The sequence below is a fragment of the Zalophus californianus genome, chromosome 16, assembly GCF_009762305.2.
Source record: "Zalophus californianus isolate mZalCal1 chromosome 16, mZalCal1.pri.v2, whole genome shotgun sequence".
Classification (NCBI taxonomy): domain Eukaryota; kingdom Metazoa; phylum Chordata; class Mammalia; order Carnivora; family Otariidae; genus Zalophus; species Zalophus californianus.
Window position 1 is genome coordinate 15,182,411 of NC_045610.1, and position 22,782 is coordinate 15,205,192.

At 41.6% G+C, this 22,782-nt stretch overlaps 2 protein-coding genes across 5 annotated transcripts in view; one reads left to right on the plus strand and one right to left on the minus strand.

The window, feature by feature from the left end:
- The window catches only part of RPA1 (replication protein A1), a 74,645-nt gene extending 71,496 nt beyond the window's left edge, over window positions 1–3,149 (minus strand). For both annotated transcript variants that reach the window (XM_027626599.1, XM_027626598.1), the window contains exon 1: window positions 3,014–3,149. In XM_027626599.1, the coding sequence (XP_027482400.1) occupies window positions 3,014–3,046 (33 nt within the window). In that variant the 5' untranslated portion in view covers window positions 3,047–3,149. The remainder of the gene's footprint in view (window positions 1–3,013) is intronic.
- A 154-nt stretch (window positions 3,150–3,303) lies between these two features.
- Window positions 3,304–22,782, plus strand: part of SMYD4 (SET and MYND domain containing 4) — a 51,319-nt gene continuing 31,840 nt past the window's right edge. For 2 of the 3 annotated variants that reach the window (XM_027625775.1, XM_027625777.1), the window contains exons 1-2: window positions 3,304–3,549; window positions 4,465–4,610. In XM_027625775.1, the coding sequence (XP_027481576.1) occupies window positions 4,477–4,610 (134 nt within the window). In that variant the 5' untranslated portion in view covers window positions 3,304–3,549; window positions 4,465–4,476. Of the gene's footprint in view, window positions 3,550–3,583; window positions 4,081–4,464; window positions 4,611–22,782 lie in introns of those variants that run through there. The other variant, XM_027625776.1, reaches the window with a different exon arrangement.

The window sequence follows — 22,782 nt, forward strand, 5'->3', positions numbered from 1 at the left end:
GAAGAACTAACTGAGCTGAAATTTGAAGATTGTTAGCCAGGGAGGGGAGAGTGAAGAACCACACAGGGAGATGGGAAAAGAATGTACAAGAGTATGGAATATACCAGGAATTCATATTAAAAAAAAGAAAAAAGACGCAAAGAAATGGAAAGACATTCCATGCTCGCGGGTTAGAGGAATAAATAGTGTTAAAATGTCTATACTACCCAAAGCAATTTACACATTTAATGCAATCCCTATCAAAATGCCAATAACATTTTTCACAGAACTAGAATAATCCTAAAATTCATAAGGAACCACAAAAGACCTCAAATAGCTAAAGCAATCTTGAAAAAAACAAACCAGAGGCATCAATTCCAGACTTCAAGTTATATTACAAAGCCATAGTCATCAAAACAGTATGGTACTGGCACAAAAACAGACACACAAATCAATGAAACAAAACAGAAAACCCAGAAATAAACCCACAATTATATGGTCAATTAATCTTCAACGAAGGAGGAAAAGAATATACAATGGGAAAAAGACAAGTCTTCAACAAATTGTTTTGGGAAAACTGGACAGCAACATGCAAAAGAATGAAACTGGACCACTTTCTTACACCATACACAAACACAAACTCAAAATGAATTAAAGATCTAAATGTGAGACCTGAACCATAAGAATCCTAGAAGACAGCAGAAGCAGTAATTTCTCTAACATCAGCCATAGCAACATCTTTCTGGATAGGTCTCCTGAGACAAGGGAAATAAAAGCAAAAATAAACTACCGGGACTACATCAAAATAAAAAGCTTCTGCACAGCAAAGTAAACAGTCAACAAAACCAAAAGACAACCTACTGAATGGGAGAAGATATTTGAAAATAACAAATCTGATAAAGGCTTAATATCCAAAATATGTAAAGAACTGCTACAACTCAACACCCAAAACACAAATAACCCAATTAAAAAATGGACAGAAGACATGAACAGACATTTCTCCAAAGCAGACAGATGGCCAACACACATGCAAAAATGTTCATCATGACTCATCATCAGGGAAATGCATATCAAAACTACAGTGAGATATCACTTTACAGCTGTCAGAATGGCTAAAACCAACAACACAAGAAACAGTATTGGCAAGGATGATGTGAAAAAGGAACCCTCGTGCACTGTTGGGTGGGAATGCAAACAGGTGCAAAAACAGTATGGAGGTTCCTCAAAAAGTTAAAAATAGAACTACCTTAGGATCCAGTAATTGCACTATTGGGTAGTTTCCCAAAAATATGAAAACACTAATTCAAAAGGATACATGCACCCCATGTTTGTTGCAGCATTATTTACAATAGCCAAATTATGGAAGCAGCCCAAGTGTCCATTGGTAGATGAATGGATAAAGAAGATATGTTACATATACACAATGGAATATTATTCAGCCATAACAAAGAATAAAGTCTTGCCATTTGTAACAACATGGATGGAGCTAGAGAGTATAACGCTAAGCAAAGTAAGTCAGTCTGAGAGAGACAAATCCCATATGCTTTCATTCATACGAGCAATTTAAGAAACAAAACAAATGAGCAAAGAAAAAAAAGGGAGAGACAAACCAAGAAACAGACTCTTAACTATAGAGAACAAACTGATGGTTACCAGAGAGAGGTGGGTGGGGGGATGGGGGAAATAGGCAAAGGGGATTAAAGAGTACACTTTTCATGAGCCCTGAGGAATGTACAGAATCGCTGAATCACTATATTGTACACTATATTGTACTCCCGCGGTTGCTAGACCCTGATAGCTCTGCTGCTAACCATACAGAACACTATATGTTAAAAAAAAAAAAAAAAGAACACTATATGTTAACTATACTGGAGTTAAAATTTAAAAAATAAAAAAACAACAACAAAAAGGTTGGAAAGGAAGGGAGAACAAGTGGGAATATGCAGTGATGGGAAGGTGTGTGGGCGTGGGAGGGGAGGTTATGCTGGGTGGAAGTCAGTAGTCCAGGCAAGAAACAATGGTGCCAGAGTGGAAGAAGAGAAGTAGATGGATTTAAGAGGTATGTGTGGAGGTAAAACACCAGATTGGGTAATGGACTGAACATCTAAGGTGATGGAAGTTTGCAGGAAGAATGATTCCACAATTTCTGGCTCGCATTATCTTAATGGATAATGGTGCCATTCATCGAGATAGGGAACACCAAGAGGCCCAAACTTAGTAGAATAACGGATTTGCTTTGGGGCATGTTGAATATAAAATGCCTTTGAGGTATCAGGTAGGCAGGCATATTACAGAGGTTTATCTTTCAGAATAAAGGTGGCTCCGGACAAAGAAATGTCTGAGCAACTGACATAGTTGGTAATGAGATTGTTTTGGTAGAAGAGGGCCTAAAACATAACCTTGACTAAACCTAGAACATAACCTTGAGTAAACAAAAACTTACAATGAGGGACCGGCAAATAAAACGAGGAAAGACCAGCCAAGCCAAGCCATAGAAGCCAAAAAGAGTGTTATCGGAAAGAAGTAATGCTCAAAACTGCTCAAAAGAAGTAACTCTCAAACACTACTGAGAACTCTGGTTAAGTTAAAAACTGAAAAGTGTCTGTTAGATTTAACGACTTGGAAGCACTGCTAACTTCTGCCAGGGTTCTTTCCGAGGGTTCTTTCTATAGTGATCGAGGGAACAACGGATTGGAGTCCGTTAACGGGAGGTGAGCTGAAAACAGACAACTCGAGAAGTTTGGCTGTGGATAGGGGACGGGGAGGAGATAGGGAGTGGCCACAGGAGGGTGATGGGGGACGATCAAGTTAATTTTGCTTCGTTTTCTTAAGTAGAAAAAAAAAATGGACATGTTTAAAAGACAGTAAAAATTCGAGGAGAGAGAATTCTAGGGAGTCACCCGACGGTCCCCCCCCTTATCTTCTCCTCTCGCGTTCTCTCCCTATAGCCTCCAGCTCCTCTCTCCCTTCTCCACCCCCACAACCACAGGGCCCACCGCCACCCCAGCCTGCCTGCCCGCAGGCGTCTCCTCACCGCAATGGCCCCCTCGCTCAGGTGGCCCACCATGACTGCGCCGCGCCAACTCCCGCGCTCCTGCTTCTCCGCAGCTTCGGCTTCACTCACGGGACCCCGCGCGCTCCAAAGCTATTGGGCCAAGTGGCTGCAGGCACCACCCCCGCCTTCTGACATGCGCAAGTCACAAGGGCGGGCTTAGGAGCGGAACAGACACCGCATTGGCCGAGGGAGCCCACGTGACATGCAAGGGCCCGGGTTCAGGACCTAGTCACCCGACGACTGCGCCTGGGGGCGGGGCCCGAGCCGTGGGGCGCGCCAAGGATGACGTGGGTTCTTTTTCTGGGCACGCGGTCCTGTACCGGAAGCTTTCCGAGAAAAACCTGGCTCGGCCTTTGACGGGCAGACCGACTGTTAGCCCAAGAGAGAGTTAGAGTTGTTCCCTGATAGCTCTGCTGCTAACCATAGGCAAAGCGGTAACGATTCCTTCAGCAACCCGAGTGCCGAGCTCCCGCCATTGCTAGACCCTGAGCTTGGCACAGTGGGGATCTCCGAAGGTAAATAAGATCCGGTCCCTGCTCTCAGAGGAGAGCATAGTCTGTCGAGGGAGTTACCGCAGTGAGTAGCCCTAACTCCAGGTAGACATAATATGGACCTCAGGAGAGACACAAAGTGTGTCTGCACGCACAGATGGAAAATCAGGGAAGGCTTCCTGGAGGAGGTGCCATTTGAACTTGGTCTTGAAGGATGTGTGCAGATTTGCGAGGTGGACTCTGAGGGTAGGGATGCTCCCGGAAGAATGCATAGCCTATGCAAAAACTAGAGAGGTGAATAGCCTGGCAAGCTGGGGATAGCTTTAAGTAGCTCAGGGTAGTAGGGTACAAAGGAAGAGGTGAGACTTGGGCATTAGAAAATGAGCCCAGGGGTCAAATTTGTACTGGGCTTCCCTAAATGCTTGGAGGAGCATCGATTAAAGCACTGAGACATCTGTCTCAGTGTGGAGGATGAATTGAATTTAGGGGGTAGGGTAGGGAACTGAGGACATGGAGACGAGTTATGATCCTGGAAAGGATGCCAGACAAGAGATGGTGAGGACTTGAACTAAAGGAATGATCTGGGGATTGAAAGAAGAAACTGAACTGTGTAAGAGATAGAAACATTTGTTAATTTAATAGCTAGGGAGAGAAAAATCTGGGATGTCTCAGGTTTCTGACTTGAGGAGCTTGGGAAGATGGAGGTCTAAGAGGCAAGCCTGGTGTGTGGAACAAAGTAGGCCTTCAGTAAATATTTCTGAATAAAATGATGTTCAGTGAATAGGTGTGAGAGAAAATAGATCCTCAGCATGTAAACCACAGAAAAAGATCACAATTGATTTTGTTGCTTCACATTTGCTTGAGTGAAATCTTGATTTTTTTTCTGGAATTGTGCATTTGTAGAAATCTGAATTCCTTATTTTCTTATTCATTTTATAGACCTAAAGTAGAATGGATCTGCCTGTGGATGAGTGGAAATCATATATATTTCAGAAGTGGTCTTTGCTCCCAAAGTCCATTCAGGACACAATTTCTACGGCAGACACTTTAAGGGATATCTTTCTTCACTCCTCTTCACTTCTTCAGTAAGTGTGTGAAAGCTTTCATCTGGGAAATTTTGATCTAAGAAATGTTCTGTTTTGTCATTTGCTCTCAAGTTCTGTCTCCTTTTCATGGAAGGATTAAGTTCAGATTTTTATATTTTGGGGCATTCAGCAGTTCTTGCTATTTCCAGGTTTTCCTAACCTACTATTATAGAACAGGCAGGGATGCTAATGGCTTTTTTGGTGTCAGTGTTATGTTTCAGTATTCAATGCCTTGCTACAGAAACTAGACTGTGAACTTTGCCATCTCCCAAAAGATATAGTGGACATTTACTAGCTACACATAGAGATTTATAAGTGCTCAAATTGAGAAAGGACTTAAGAAGTCATATAGTCTAACCCCAGTATTTTTCAAACTCTCTTGACTATTCTCCTCAGTAATAAATACCATTTTATCATCACAACCTAGTATGTACATACATATATAGAAAATAGAAACAAGAGTTTCCCAAAACATCCAGTGAATTTTTATTGGTGCCAGCCACTGTGCTAGATGCTTAGAGCACAAAAAATACATTAGTGAGGGGTGCCTGGCTGGGTCAGTCAGTAGAACATATGACTCTTTTTTTTTTTTTAACTTTTTTTTTTAAGATTTTATTTATTTATTTGAGAGAGAGAGAATGAGAGATAGAGAGCACGAGAGGGAAGAGGGTCAGAGGGAGAAGCAGGCTTCCTGCTGAGCAGGGAGCCCGATGTGGGACTCGATCCCGGGACTCCAGGATCATGACCTGAGCCGAAGGCAGTCGCTTAACCAACTGAGCCACCCAGGCGCCCCGAACATATGACTCTTGATCTTAGGGTCGTGAGTTCAAGCCCTACATTGGGCAGTAGAGCTTACTTAAAAAAAAAAAAGGAAAGAAAAATACATTAGTGAATAAAAAATAGACACAGGGGTGCCTGGGTGGCTTAGTCGGTTAAGCAGCTGCCTTCGGCTCTGGTTATGATCCCAGGGTCCTGGGATCACATCCCATATCATCGGGCTCCCTGCTTGGTGGAGAGCCTGCTTCTCCCTCTCCTCCTGCCTGTTGCTTTGCCTACTTGTGCTCTCTCTCTCTATCTGTGTCAAGTAAATAAATAAAATCTTTAAAAATAAATAAAATAAAAAGACACAGATCCTAACCCTTGAGGAGCTTAATTCTGGCAAGGAGAGACAGACAATAAACATAAATAAGCAAAGTATATAGTATGTTAAAGGTGCTAAGTATAATAGAAAAAAAATTAAAATAGAACAGGGTAAGGGAAATAGGCAGTGCCAGGAGTGAGAGTGCAGATTGTAGTAGTGAATAATGTGATCAGATGTGGTCTCATTGAAAACATGGAAGTTGAGGGGCACCTGGGTGGCTCAGTCAGTTAAGTATCCGACTCTTGATTTCAGTTCAGGTCATGATCTCAGGGTTGTGAGATCAAGCCCCCATCATTCTCCATGCTGAGCATGGAGCCTGCTTAAGATTCTGTTGTTCTGGCCCTCCATACTTGGGTGCACATGCTCGCTCTCTCTCTCTCTCTCAAAAAAAAAAGTTGGAAGTTGAGCAAAGTCTTGGAGATACAGAAGCTAACAAATCGGATATTTGAGAGAAGAGTGCTCCACACAGAGATCCCAGGTTGGGAGTGTGTCTGGCATGTTCAAGAAATAGCAAGAAAGCTAGTGTGAGTGAATAGAATAAGCCAGAGGGAGAAGAGCAGGAAATAACAGTAGAGAGGCATGGGGATTGGGGCATAGCAGGTGGCACAAATCATGTTGGCCCTCCTAAGTGCCTTATCTTTTGACTCTGAGTAGGAAATTATTGCAGGGTGGGGTAGGCAGACTTCTAAAACTGATGCCCCCCACCAGCAGTTGACCTTGAGATACAGTTATCTGAGTGGGCCTAGCCTAATCAGGTGACATCTTTAAAGAGCCTTTTTTTCCAGCTGGTAGCATAAAGGAATTTCAAAGAGATTCAAACCATGAGATGTGAATGTGCTTGTGCTGACTTTGAAGATGGAGGGGGACCATATAAGGAATGCAGGAAGCCTCTGTAAGCTAAAAGTAGTTCCTGGATAATAGCCGGCAAGGAACTGAGGATGTCAGGCCTACAACTGTAAGGAATTGGCTTCTACCAAAAACCTGAATGACCTTAGAAGCGGATTCTTTCCCAGGTCTTCCATATAAGAGGTCACCTTGATTTCAGCCTTGTGAGACCCTACTCAAGAGAACTCAGCCAAGCTCACCTGCACTTCTGATCTATAGACTGTGAGGATAATAAATGGGTATTTAAGCTGCTGAAGTTGTGGTATTGGTTACACAAAGAAGAAAACTAATTCACAGGGTTTTGAGAGAATGATACGATCTGATAATATTTTAAAGCAGAGGTCAGCAAACTACAGCTGTAGTGTGAATCCATCCTGCTGCCTGTTTTTATATGGCCATCAGCTAAGAATGGTTTTTACAGGTAACCATTTACAGTTGATTTGATGATAGGGAACACTTGCTTTGAACCCCAATTAAGCAAAATCCATTAAATAAAGAGGGGTGTCTGGATGGCTCAATCAGTTAAGCGTCTGACTCTTGGTTTCAGCTCAGGTCATGATCTCAGGGTCCTGGGATTGAGCCCCATGTGGAACTCTGTGCTTGGTGGGGAGTCTGCTTGAGATTCTCTTCCTCTCCCTCTGCCCCCCCAAATAAATAAATCTTAAAATAAAATTAAAATTAAAAAAAAGAATTCCATTCTCATTAGTAGACCTGTATTACATGAGACACCTGGCCTGCTCAGTCAGAGGAACATGTGACTCTTAATCTCAGGGTCATGAGTTCGAGCCCCAAGGTGGGGAAAGAAATTGCTAAAAAAATTTTTTTTTAAAGTAGACCTGTGGGGCACCTGGGTGGCTCAGTCAGTTAAGCATCTGCCTTTGGCTCAGGTCATGATCCTGGAGTCCTGGGATCAAGCCCCACATCCTGCTCCCTGGGGAGTCTACTTCTCCCTCTGCCGCTCCCCCCAATTGCGTGCGCACGTGCTCTCTCTATCTCTCTCAAATATGTCTTAAAAGTAGATCTGTATTACAAAAAATTATACTCAATTATTTTTTTAAAGATTTTATTTATTTTTATTTGAGAGAATGAGAGAGAGCATGAGGGGGGAGGGTCAGAGGGAGAAGCAGACTCCCCGCTGAGCAGGGAGCCCAATGTGGGACTCGATCCCGGGACCCCAGGATCATGACCTGAGCCGAAGGCAGTCGCTTAACCAACTGAGCCACCCAGGCACCCTCAATTATTATTTTTTAATTTTATCAAACATTTCATAGAAATTTGTCTTCTCTTGTAGAAATACCTCTGTAATAGCCTTGATTTTCCTCTTGGCCCAAAAAACCTGAATATTTACTCTCTGACTTTCTACAGGAAAAGTTTGCTGACTCCTGTTTGAAGAGATCACTCTGACTACAGTGTTGAGAATAGGCTATAGGAGAAGAAAGGGTGTAATTAGAGAAACCTGTTGGGAGGCTCTTACATTAATCCAGGTGAGAGATGAGGTGATGATAATTTGGACCAGGGTGGTAGTGGTAAGGATGATGAGAAGTGGCTAGATTCTGAAGGTAGACTTAATAGCATTCCCTGAAAGATGAGATGTGCTGTGTTAGAGAATGAGAGAAGTAAAAAAGTGGCTCTGGGGATACAGGCCTAAGAAGGATGAAATTACCATCACCTGGGGGCGCGGCAGGTGGAGCTGTTTTGGGAAAGATGATCAGGGGTTCATCGTTCAGTTTAAGATGTCTAGTAGACAGCCAAGTGGAGCTTTCTAAATGAGCATGGCATTTAGGAGAGAGCACTAGGCTAGAGATAGAAATTTGGGAGTCATACATGGGATTTCAAGTCACAGACCGGGTAAGTTTCACCATGGAAGAGAGTGTAGATTCTTACTGCATATGATGTACTTCGATATTTTCCTTTATCTCATTTTAAAAATAATAATTACGTGACTGGGTGCCTCAGTCGGTTAAGCATCCGACTCTTGATTTTAGCTGAGATGGTGATCTCAGGGTCCTGGGATCCAGCCCTGTGTGGGGCTCCGCGTTTGGTGGGGCGTCTGCTTGGCATTCTGTCCCTTTCCACCCCGCCCCATGCGTGCTCTCTCTCCGCCCTCCCTCTCTCTCCCTCTTTCTCCCTCTCTCTTAAATAAATAAATCTTTAAAAAATACAAATAGGGGCGCCTGGGTGGCTTAGTTGGTTAAGCAGCTACTTTCAGCTCAGGTCATGATCTCAGGGTCCTGAGATCAAGCCCCACATTAGGCTCCCTGCTCAGTGGGGAGTCTGCTCCCTCTCCCTCTGCTGCTCCCCCTGGTTGTGCTCTCTCTCACGCTCTCAGGTAAATAAATAGATAAATAAATAAATAAATAAATAAAACCTAAAAAAACAAAGAATAAAAATTTAAAAATTAAAAATACAAATAAAAAAATAAAAATACTAATCAGGGGGCACCTGGGTGGCACAGTTAAGCCACCAGCTCTTGGTTTTGGCTCATGTCATCTTCTCAGGGTCGTGGGATCAAGCCCCATATTGGGCTCTGCACTCAGCATAGAGTCTGCTTAAGACTCTATCCCTCTCCCCTCCCCCAAAATAAAATCTTTAAAAAATAATAGTAATCAGGACCCACTAAACTGATTTCATGACCCACTCAGTCGTGACCTACAATTTGAAAAATAATGTCTAAAGCTCTGCAGGATGTGTGGATTCCCTTTACAGAATTTCCAAAGATGATAGATACCTATTGATGAAAATATTAATAGGCAGAGTTATCCGAAGATAATTTGATATGGTTTATTAACAGCAAGATGTCATAATCCACAAGAATCATTTGAACTTTTGGTGCACTGAAAGGAATGTAAATCAAGAGAATTTGCCTGGTCATTTAAAATTGGAGTTCCTCCATACTCCAGCCTAGGCTCTCTTTCCTTTCCACTCTGTATTCTCAACTGATAACAGTCTCATTCACACCCATGACATCAGTTGTGTCCTATATGCTAATTACCCTGAAAATTATATGTCCAGCCCTCACCTCTCTTCTGAGACTCAAATCTCTAAATCCAGCGGACTACTTGAAGTCTCAAAGATACTTGAAATTCAGGGGCTCCTGCGTGGCTCAGTCTCTTAAGCATCTGCCTTGGGGGGCGCCTGGGTGGCTCAGTCGTTAAGCGTCTGCCTTCGGCTCAGGTCATGATCCCAGGGTCCTGGGATTGAGCCCCGCATCGGGCTCTCTGCTCCGCGGGAAGCCTGCTTCTCCCTCTCCCACTCTCCCTGCTTGTGTTCCCTCTCTCGCTGTGTCTCTCTCTGTCAAATAAATAAATAAATAAATAAATAAAAGCATCTGCCTTTGGCTCGGTTCATGATCCCAGGGTCCTGGGATTGAGCCCCACGTTGGGCTCCCTGCTCAGAGGGAAGCCTGCTTCTCCCTCTCTATCTGCCTGCCGCTCCCCCTGCTTGGGCTCTCTCTCTCTCTCTCTCTCTCTCAAATAAATAAATAAAATCTTTAAAAAAAAAAATCCTTAAAATTCAACATATCCAAAACCAAATTCAGTCCCTTCCAGTGGTCCCTATCTTACTGACTTGCACTGCCTTATTTCAGTTCCTAAAGCTAGAAACCTATGAACCATTCTGTATTTAAAAATAACTAAAGGGGGGTTGCCTGGCTGGCTTAGTCAGTGGAGCATGCAACTCTTGATCTCAGGATCATGAGTTTGAGCCCCACATTGGGTGTAGAGATTACTAAAAAAAAAATAAATAAATGTTTAAAAAAATAGGGGAGGCCCAAACAGTAGGTTTACCTCCTAGGACATTTAATGAGTTCTCAGGAAGTGCAAGAGGCCAACCAGCATGGCAGAATAAAATTCCTACAGTCTTTTTTTTTTTAAGATTTTATTTATTTATTTATTTGACAGAGAGAGACACAGCGAGAGAGGGAACACAAGCAGGGGGAGTGGGAGAGGGAGAAGCAGGCTTCCCACGGAGCAGGGACATGGGGCTCCATCCCAGGACCCTGGGATCATGACCCGAGCTGAAGGCACACACTTAACGACTGAGCCACCCAGGTGCCCCAAATTCCTACAGAAAGGGGCTTGGCACAAATGTTCTCCCTGTTAAGACATTTGCCAGATTTTGAACATCTGTGGTATAGTAGGTTACAAATCTAAGCTCGAGGGACGCCTGGGTGGCACAGTCATTAAGTGTCTGCCTTCGGCTTGGGTCATGATCCCAGGATCCTGGGATCGAGCTCCGCATCGGGCTCCCTGCTCCGCGGGAAGCCTGCTTCTCCCTCTCCCACTCCCCCTGCTTGTGTTCCCTCTCTTGCTGTGTCTCTCTCTGTCAAGTAAATAAATAAAATACTAAAAAAAAAAAAAACTAAGCTCAAAATGTCCTGAGACCAAAGATTTTAGGCATGGGGAGACAGAGACCTTCCAGGCTCTCAACCAAAAGCTTAGGAGGACCAAACCAAGGAAGAGGGAGAAACCAGAAGTGTACTGAGTTTTAATAAAACTGCAGCGCAGGGGCACCTGGCTGGCCCCGTCAGTAGAGTGTGCAACTTGTGATCTTGGGGTTGTGAGTTTGAGCCCCACATTGGGTGTAGAGATTACTTTAAAAAAAAAATCTTTAAGGGTGTCTGGGTGGCTCAGTCATTGTGTCTGCCTTCAGCTCATGTCGTGATCCCAGGGTCCTGGGATCGAGTCCCGCATCGGGCTCTCTGCTCAGCGGGAAGCCTGCTTCTCCCTCTCGCGCTCCCCCTGCTTGTGTTCCTGCTCTTGCTGTCTCTCTCTGTCAAATAAATAAATAAAATCTTTAAAAAATCTTTAAAAAACAAACGCCTGAAACAAATAATACATTATATGTCAATTAAAAAAAAGAAACAAAATGGTAGCCCAACCCTGATCCAACTCAATTTTCATTTAGATGAAGGTTGGCCAGCCCCTCATCCTATCTGCCTAACATAAGAGAAGGGGGACTTTGACAGTGGAAAATGTCATCTAGCTTTATTATGTCTTCTACGCATAGTCAAGAATACAGTAAAAGATTACTAGACACGTGGGGCACCTGATGGGCTCAGTCGGAAGAGTTTGTGACTTTTTTTTTTAAGATTATTTATTTATTTGACAGAGACAGCAAGAGAGGGAACACAAGCAAGGAGAGTGGGAGAGGGAGAAGTAGGCTTCCTGTTGAGCAGGGAGCCCGACGCGGGGCTCGATTCCAGGACCCTGGGATCATGACCTGAGCTGAAGGCAGACGCTTAACGACTGAGCCACCCAGGTGCCCCGAGTTTGTGACTCTCAATCTCAGGGTCATGAGTTTGAGCCCCATGTTGGGGGTAGAGATTACATAAAAAAATTTTTTAAATAAAAATTAAAAATAGAAAGGAATAAAATACCTTTCAAAAATGAATGCAAAATAAAGGTATTTTCAGACAAAAAAAGTAATTCTGAGAGACCATCTTCTGCAGATTAGAGCCTAAAGAAATACTGAAGGAAGTTCTCAGGTTAAAGAAAAATCCCAGATAGAAGCATGCAATTGCAGAAAGGAAGGCAAGGTGCCAGAAAAGATAAGTATGTGACTAAATATTTAAAAAATCATTATTTAAAACAATGATAATAGTGTTACGGGACTTAGAACATTTAGAAGTGTGACATGATAATAGACAAATGGGCAAATGGAGGTAAATTGTTTTAAGGTTCTTCTGTATAATTTGGGAAATGGCAAAAGTACTAGCTGAAGATGGTAAATAAATCAGGGATTCATTTTGTAATCCCCAGGATAACCACGAAACATTTATTTAAAATTTTGTGATAAAATCAAGTTAATTCTCCCCCTTTTCCTATGTGGTACGCGTATATTCCAACGTTCTCTGCATCCTAATCCCTGGAATTTTTGAATATGCTGGGTTACGTGGCAGAGAAATTAAGTTTGCAGATGGACTTGAGGTTGCCAATGAGCCAAGTTTAAAATAGGCAGAGTAGCCTGGATTATTCCTGTGAGGCCAGTATAATCACAAGAATCCTTAAAAGTGGAGAAAGGAAGCAGAAGTGTTAGAGGGAGATAGAATTAGTGGAAGAATTGTGAGAGAGACACAGCATTGCTGGTTTTGAAGGTAGAGAAAGGGAGCCACAAGCCAGAGAATGCAGGCAGCCTCTAAAAACTGGAAAAGGTGAGAAAACAGATTCTTCCCTGGAGCCTCCAGAAAGCAACATATCTTTACCAACACCTTGATTTTAGCCCAGTGAGCCCCATGACAGAACTGTAAAATAACACATTTTTGTTTTAAACCACGAATTTGGTGGGAATTTGTTACAGCAGTGACAAAAAAAACCAATGCACTCCCTTGACCTCCCTAATCCAAATTACTATAAGTAGCTAGACCATGACTATCTGGTTTCCCATATGCATACTTGCCTCCCTCCAAACTATTTCCTACACCCCAACAGGAATCATTTTTCAAAACAGAAATCAGTTTCTGTTGCTCTCACTTGAAATCTTTCAGGAGTCTTTTTTGTTCTTACAAGAAAGACAATTTCTCAACTCAGTATAGCCAGCAGGACATTGCAGTGGGCCCACTGCCTGTCTGCCTGGCCTCCTCTTTCACCCCACTCCTGTTCTCAGCATATGGGCCTTCTTTCAGTTCTTTATGTGCACTCTGCTTCTTCTTGCCACCTGGCCTTGATTTCTTCTGCCTGAAATGCTTTTCCTGGCTTCTCTCTCCTCTACCCCCGAATTAAGTTCTGCTTAATTCAGAACTTCAGGGTCAGCCAGATCTTTCATCAGGAAAGCCTTCCCTGAGTCCCAGCTGGCTCACCTTCATTTTTTATGCATTTACAACACTACATAGCTTTCCTTTTTGTATTTGTATAATCATTTGCTTACTGTCTATCTTCACTACGAAACTATAAACTCCATGAGGGCAGAGATCTTGTCTGTCTTTCTGTAGACAAAAGCGGTGCTGTGTCCAAAAAAAAAAACCCAGGTATTTAATAAATACTGATCAAATGACAGTTTGGAAATATGTCTTAAGCTCTTTACCAACTGGCACATGTGAATGCTCAATATGACACATAAATGAGAGCTTCATATATATACGGATACATAAACACATACCTTTCAAGTTCAATGTTAATATCTTTATCTTTGTGCAGGCAACTATCAACAGTGTCTCGCACATAGCAGGCACTCAGATTTTAGTTGAAAGAATGAGCGCAGTGTTGAGCCTTGGCAATTCAGGTACTAACTAGGTACAATTAGGGTAATAGTTGGGTTTAGGGTTTTTAAGTGTTTTTGTTTTTTTTTTTTGTCCGCTTGTTAGTGTTCTTTTTCACAAATGTTCACAATATAGAAATACATTCTCATCATATTTGAAATGATATTTAATGAAGTTAACAGGAAAGTTTCTCCTTTACCCTTCTCATTCAGTTCCACAGAAATAACCACTGTTTATTGGAGTTTTCTAGTTTTTATGTATTCTCATACAATTGTAGATAAGTATATACATATCTGTTTCTTTATTCTGTTAGATTATATTATGTGCTTTGTTCTAGGATGTTTTCTCCAATGTCACACCTTGATCTTTCTGGTAACCCTGTGATATAACTTGTATAGTTGCGCCATAATGTAGTTGTTCTTTCCCTGTTGAGGGGTAATTATATTATTTCCAGTTGTTGTATTTTTACTGTTAACAAACCATGTGGCAGTGAACAACTTTTTTTTTTTAAGATTTTATTTTTTGTCAGAGAGAGAGAGTGAGAATGAGCACAAGCAGGGGGAGCGACAGGCAGAGGGAGAAGCAGGCTCCCTGCTGAGCAAGGAGCCTGATGCGGGACTCGATCCCAGGACCCTGGGATCATGACCTGAGCCGAAGGCAGACGCTTAACCGACTGAGCCACCCAGGCATCCCAATAACTTTTTTTATATGTTTTTGTACACATATTTAAGAATTTAAGATAGATTCTTAGAAGAGGAATGGTTACAATCACTTGTTATAAGCATTTTAAAATTTAATAAGCACTGACAAATTGCCTTCCAAAAAGACTTCACCAGTTTACCATGAACAACGTATGACAGTCACTTCCCTATAATCCTTGCCGACACTAGAAAGCAAGTCTTTAATTTTGCCAAACTTCAGGACAAAAGTGTCTAGTGGTTGTTTTGTTTGTTTTGCATTTTTTTGATTACTAGTGAAGGAATGCATTGTTTCTGACATCACAATCCACGTATATTTCTTCTGCAAACTGTTCATTTGTGTCCTTTGCCCATTTTTCTACTGGGTTGTCTGTCTTTATCTTACGAATTTATAGGAGATCTTCAAAATTCTGGTCATATAGTTCTTTGCTATATATGTGACTAATTTTTCTCCCAGTCTATTATTTATCTTTCTTTTACTTGCCACGTTTCACATTGTATATAAATTGTGTGTGTTTTCATTTTTATACAAGTATATCTGTCATTTTTTTAATGGCTTTTGAGTTATGTCTCTTGCTTAGGATGGTCTACTCCAAGATTATAAAAATATTCTTTATCTTCTTCTAGCTTTTTTTTTGGTATTTTTGTGTTTTTGTTTTCCCTATCAAATCCATCTGGAATTTATTTACTTATTTAAAGATTTTATTTATTTATTTGTCAGAGAGAGCACAAGCAGGGCGAGTGGCAGGCGGAGGGAGAAGCAGGCTCCCTGCTGAGCGAAGAGCCCAATGTGAGACTCAATCCCAGGACCCTGGGATCATGACCTAAGCCCAAGGCAGACACTTAACAATTGAGCCACCCAGGCACCCCTGAAATTTATTTTTGTGTATAATGTGAGAGAGTGTTCTAACCTTTTTCCCGATAATTTTCTTCAGCATTTATTGAATAGTCCATTCTTTCCTTAGTGGTTCAAAATGCCTTATTTATTAAAAATTAAATTCACACTTAACCCATAAATTTGTTTCTAGACTCTATTTCTATGCCAAAACCAAAGGGTTTTTACTGTGACTTTAGAGTATCATATTAAAATTCTGTCAGTTTCAAGTGACAGAAACCTAGCTCAAATTAGGAAATTTATGCACTATGAAGCTAGGATATACAAAGGCAGATCTGTTTTCAAGCAGTGTTGAATCCAGGGCCTCAGATGGCATTAGACTCTGTATCTCTTCATCTCTCGGACAAACTCTACACCTGATGGGCATAATCAACACTGGTAGCCTGGGCACATTCTGAACCACAAGAAACCACAAGAAAAGTGTTTGGCACTCTTTCCTGAGAGTTTTGGCAGAAAAGGTCTGGATTGGATTCCAGTCAACCTGATTTTGACTGCCTGGTGAATCCTTTCAATAAAAGGTTTGGGGCCTTTCTGATTGGCCAGGCCTATAGCACGTGCTCACCCCTGTTGCCACATTGGGGTCTTCCCTACTTCAACCACAAGAAATGTTTTTCTCCCTGAGATTTTATTATCAGAAGTAGAAGGAAGGAGAACTCGAAAGCATGGAAAGCCAAGTTCCCACACACATATATACTTATTCTTTTTCAAAAATATCTTGGCTATTTTCTGTACATTTCCCCCTTGTAACTTTTGTTGGCTTGTCAGGTTCCATAAAAAATGTTGGGTTTTTTTTTTTTCGCAACGGGTTTGCCGCCAGAACACAGGGGTCGTGAAAACCACCGCTCAACCTAAACCAAAATGGGAAAGGAAAAGACTCACATCAACATCGTCGTCATTGGACACGTAGATTCGGGCAAGTCTACCACTACTGGTCATCTGATCTACAAATGTGGTGGGATCGACAAAAGAACTATCGAAAAATTTGAGAAGGAGGCTGCTGAGATGGGAAAGGGCTCCTTCAAGTATGCCTGGGTCTTGGATAAACTGAAAGCTGAACGTGAACATGGTTATCACCATTGATATCTCCCTGTGGAAATTCAAGACCAGCAAGTATTACGTGACCATCACTGATGCCCCAGGACACAGAGACTTTATCAAAAACATGATTACAGGCACATCTCAGGCTGACTGTGCTGTCCTGATTGTTGCTGCTGGTGTTGGTGAATTTGAAGCCGGTATCTCCAAGAATGGGCAGACCCGTGAGCATGCCCTTCTGGCTTACACACTGGGTGTAAAACAACTAATTGTTAGTGTTAACAAGATGGATTCCACTGAGGCACCCTACAGCCAGAAGAGATACGAGGAAATCGTTAAGGAAGTCAGCACCTACATTAAGAAAATTGGCTACAACTCCGACACAGTAGCATTTGTGCCAATTTCTGGTTGGAACGGTGACAACATGCTGGAGCCAAGTGCTAACATGCCTTGGTTCAAGGGATGGAAAGTCACCCGTAAAGATGGGAATGCCAGTGGCACCACACTGCTTGAAGCTCTGGATTGCATCCTGCCACCAACTCGTCCAACTGACAAGCCCTTGCGTCTGCCTCTCCAGGACGTCTACAAAATTGGTGGTATTGGTACTGTCCCTGTGGGCCGAGTTGAGACTCGTGTTCTTAAACCTGGGATGGTGGTCACCTTTGCTCCAGTCAATGTTACAACTGAAGTAAAGTCTGTTGAAATGCACCATGAAGCTTTGAGTGAGGCTCTTCCTGGGGACAGTGTGGGCTTCAATGTCAAGAACGTATCTGTCAAAGATGTTCGTCGTGGCAATGTGACCTCCAGTGCAATATTGAATAGTAACAGCCATTTAGGACATTTGCCATAGGTTTATAGTACATACCCTTTTTCAGTTTAAGGAAAGTTGCCTATATTCTGTCATAAATAGGTATTGAATTTTATCAAATACTTTTTAAATTTTTTTAAATTTTTTATTTTTTTTTTAAGATTTTATTTATTTATTTGACAGAGACACAGCGAGAGAGGGAACACAAGCAGGGAGAATGGGAGAGGGAGAAGCAGGCTTCCCGCGGAGCAGGGAGCCAGATGCGGAGCTCGATCCCAGGACCCTGGGATCATGACCTGAGCTGAAGGCAGACACTTAACGACTGAACCACCCAGGCACCCCTATTTTTAATTTTTTAAAAAATTTATATATTTTTTTTTCAAGATTTTATTTATTTGACAGAGAGAGAGACAGCGAGAGAGGGAATATAAGCAGGGGGAGTGGGAGAGGGAGAAGCAGGGTCCCCGCTGAGCAGGGAGCCCGATGTGAGGCTCCATCCCAGGACCCTGGGATCATGACCTGAGCCCAAGGCAGATGCTTAACGACTGAGCCACCCAGGCACCCCCAGATACTTTATTTTTATATATATTTTGGGTGGAACAGTCATTTTGTTTTTCTCTTTTAATCTGTTACTATAGGATTTACATTTATAGATTTATTGAAGTTAACTGTTTTGGAGATAAACTATGTATTCATCATTTTTTTAACACATGGCTTGATTCAATTTTCTAATATTTTTTTAAATTTTATATCTGTGTTCATTAATTACATCACCTTACACGTTCTTGTGTGTGCATGTGTGCTCTGTCAACTCTTGGTATCTGGGTTTTGGTGGCTTTGTAGCATGTATTGAAGAGCTTCCCATTTTTTTCTGTGCTCTGAAATAGTTCCTATAATGTAGGGATCATTTGATTCTTCTTTTTTTTTTAAGATTTTATTTATTTATTCATGAGAGATGGGGGGAGAGAGAGAAGCAGAGGAAGAAGCAGGCTCCCAAGGAGCAGGGAGCCCGATGCGGGACTCGATCCCAGGACCCTGGGATCATGACCTGAGCTGAAGGCAGACACTTAACCATCTGAGCCACCCAGACACCCGGATCATTTGATTCTTAAAGGTCAGTGGAAAAATCCTGTAAAGATATGTAGACTATGTGCCTTATTAAATGGAAATATTTTCAGGATGCCTGGGTGGCTCAGTTGGTTAAGCGGCTGCCTTTGGCTCAGGTCATGATCCCAGGGTCCTGGGATTGAGTCACGCATCAGGCTCCCTGCTCAGCAGTTCTCCCTCTGCCTGACACTCCCCCTGCTTGTGCTTACTCGCCTTCTTGCTCTGACAAGTAAATAAAATCTTTTTTAAAAAATTAAATAAATAGGGATGCCTGGGTGGTTCAGTCGGTTAAGCATCTGCCTTCAGCTCAGGTAATGATCCCAGGGTCCTGGGATCGAGTCCCACATCAGGCTCCTTGCTCAGTGGAGAGCCTGTTTCTCCCTCTGCCTGACACTCTCCCTGCTTTCTGACAAATAAATAAATAAAATCTTTAAAAATATATTAAATAACCGGAAATATTTCCCATTTTTAGTTGAATTTTTTATCAGAATAATATATACATAGTGCAAAAAGTCAAATAGTACTTCAAAGCTTATAAAGAAAAACAGCAACCCTTTGTTTCATTCTTCCCCATTCCTATTCCCCAGTGGATGCTGCTTTAACTGTTCTTTCTGTTATTTTATTTCATATTTCTAAACAGTATGCTAATACTGCTGTTTTTTGAATTTTTAGCTTTAGATGTCAAATTTTGCTCTCTTAACTCCAAATCACGTGTATATACTTTGTTTTTGCCTCCTCTTAACTATATTATAGTTTATAACATACTATAATCAATAGAATATAATATTGGTCACACAAATGTCTATGTAAATACTACTCATATGAACCACAAAGTAGACTTTGAATTACATTTCTCTTCTTGTACACCTCTTGTTTTCCCTGGAGTTAATAATTGCCTCCATTTTAATTTTTTCCATGTATCTCTTACTGCTTCATCCCCAAACTGCTTTACTTAGAACAAGTTAGTTCTGAAGACTTGTTTGTAAAACTATTCAATCATAATCAAAAGTGACCAAAACATTTAAACTTCTAATCTCTATATGCATGCCCATTAAATAAAAGTATGAATTGGGCCTTTAAAGTTTAAAGCCAGGCATATGCTTTTCTTTCTTGCTGATTTATAATCTTTGAGGAATATTTTCCCAAAATAGGTAACTTTTATCAGTGTCGATGACCTTTTGAGGCAGATGACTCTCCCCCACAATTAATAATACCTCACAGTGTCCTGGGAAATCCTAAACAGACTCATTATCCACACTGTTTGTTTTGATTTTCTACTGATTCAACTGGCATATCTTGTTGTACCAGAAAGCAAGGAAGCACTCAAAGACTAATGGCTTTATATAAAAAAAGAACATAAGAGCCAAACTGAAGAGGTTCCCACTGGCCAAATTCAGGACAAATGGAGCATCAAAATATATTGTATTATAATAGTTTCTAACATTGAATTATTTTAAGTGTATAGTGATACTCAAAGACATAAATAAGTAAAAGAAGGAAAGGAGGAAGCATTTATCTTTACAGAAGAATGCCAATTAAAAATTTAGAAATAGAACTAGAAAATCACCCTTTTAGAACCCAGAATAATAACTGATTGTGGCAATGGTCATCAATGGGTGTTCAAAGAAGAAAGACCATTGGAACAGGCTATTCATCTGGTCTAAAAGTACGGCCCATAGATTACTTACATTGGAGAGATCCACAATCACCACTTTAACCAAGCGACCACACTTAGCATCATCAATGGGGACTACTTGACATTATATGTCTCCTGACTTGAAGCAGTAGGAAGTATACAGATTTAACTATGTACTAGTATCCTTGACAAGAATTGTTTAATCTGAACCTAAACCATGAGGAAGCAGTGAGACAAAACCAGAGTGTGGAACATTTCCTGGCCTTGAGTCTTCAAAAAAGTCAGTCATGAAAAACAAAAAAATTACTGGACTGTCTCAAGAGACTGAAGAGAAGTAACAACTAAATGTAGTACATTAAAACTCTGATCCTTGGGGTGCCGGGTGGCTCAGTCGGTTGAGCGATGGACTCTTGATTTCAGCTCAGGTCGTGATCTCAGGGTCCTAGTGTCACAGGATTGCAGGGTTCTTGTGTCACAGAGTCAAAGAATGGATCTTGCGGACACAAAAGGGTGAAGTGAAGTGACAGTTTATTAAGTGAAGGTGAGAGCAGAAAGCAAAGAAGCAGCTCTCTAGAGTGAGAGGGGTCCCGAATGGGTTGCCACTGAGGGTTTTTAGTGTCAGTCTTTTATTGAGAACTGACTGGGAAGCTTGTGGCCTTGAGATTCTTGTGCCCTCTTGGTTTGAGCAAGGACTATTGATAACACCCTTAATGACTTAATTCTTTGAGGTTTGGTTATTTTCTATGATTACACTGTAACCACCAAAGAAAAAACTCCCTAACATCAGAGGCCAGGTGATCTGTTTCTTTATCTCTTGTTCACTCTGGCTTAGGGCTTCTGCCTGCCAGGAATATGCCAGGGCCCCCTACCTCTCCCTGCCTATACCTTAACCCTTTCCTTATTCACTAGAATCGAGCCCCACATCGGGCTCTGTGCTCAGCAGAGTCTGCTTGTCCCTCTCCCTCTGCTCTTCCCCCCACTTGCTCTATCTCTAAAATAAATAAATAAAATACTAAACAAAACAAAACTTTGATCCTGGATCAGGTTGGGGCAATTAGAAGAACATAAAAGTTATTTTAGGAATAATTGGGAAATTTTAATTTAAATATTTGAATTAGTGTTAATTTTTTCCTGTCTGATAATGACAGTGTGTGATATGAAGATATAAAACATTCTTATTCTTAGCAGAGGCCTACTGAAATGCTTAAAGGTGAACTTTCATGATGATTGTACTTACCTTCAAATGGTTCAGGAAAAAACATGGATGTATGGGAGTTAATAAGCTATTGTTTCTCAGTACAATCTTCTGTACTCTGCGCTGAGGCTGGAACTTGATGCTTTGCCGATTGACTCCCTGAGAGGCTTTCCCTCTGTAGAGGTCTAGAGAGAAAAGGCAAGACTGGAAGTAGAAACTTGGTTCTTTCTGTCTTCTCCCTAATTAGAATCCACGTGAAAAGAATGAAGTTGGACCCTCACCTTATACCATATGCAAAAGCTAACTCAGAATAGCCCAAGGACTTAAACTAAAGAGCTAAAAAAGAAAGAAAAAAAAAGACTTACATCGGCTGGCAATATTTTCTTGGATGTAACACCAAAGACACTGGCAACAAAAGAAGAAATAGACAAATTGGACTTTGTGAAAATTAAAACACTTTGTACATAACAAGATAATATCAACAGAGTAAAAAGGCAACACACAGAGAGGCACCTGACTGTAGAGCATGCGACTCTTGATGTCAGGGTCGTAAGTTCAAGCTCCACATTAGGCAGAGAGATTACTAAAAAAAATAAATAAAAATAAAAAAGATTTTTAGAAAAGACAACCCACAGAATGGGAGAAAATATTGGCAAATCACATATCTGATAAGGGATTAATATTTAGAATATATAGAAAACCCTTAGACTCAACAGCAAGAGTACAAACAACCTGATTAAAAATGGGTAAAAGGGGCACCTGGGTGGCTCAGTCACTTAAGCGTCTGCCTCCAGCTCAGGTTATGATCCAGGAGTCCTGGGATCAAGCCTCACATTGGGCACCTTGTTCAGCGGGGAGTCTGCTTCTCCCTCTCCTTCTGACCCCCCCCCATTACTTGTGCTCTCACTCTCTCTCTCTCTCTCAAGTGAATAAATAAAAAAAAAAAAACCTTTAAAAAATGGGCAAAGGACTTGAATAGACATTTCTCCAAAGAGGATATATAAATGGCCGACAAGCACATGAAAAGGTGCTCTTGAAATCACCAATCACTAGGGAAATGCAAATCAAAACTACAGTGAGATAGCACCTCACATTCATTAGGATGGCTACTAGGGAAAACAAACAAACAGAAAATAGCACGTGTCGGTGAGGATGTGGAGAAATGGAGCCTTTGTGCATTGCTGGTGGGAATGTAAAGTGGTATAGCCACTATGGAGAACAGTATAATTCCTCAAAAAATTAGAACTAGAGGGGCACCTAGGTGGCTCAGTTGGTTAATTGTCTGTCTTCAGTTTGGGTCATAATCCCAGGGTTCTGGGATAGAGCCCCACGTTGGGCTCCCTGCTCGGTGGGGAGTCTGCTGCTCCCTCTGCCTCTCCCCCAGCTGGTGCTCTCTCTCTCTCAAATAAGTAAATAAAATCTTAAAAAAAGAAATTAAAACTAGAATTAACTATATGATCCAGCCACACCACTTTTGCATTTATACCTCAAAATATTGAAAACAGGGGCGCCTGGGTGGCTCAGTCATTAAGCGTCTGCCTTCGGCTCAGGTCATGATCCCGGGGTCCTGGGATTGA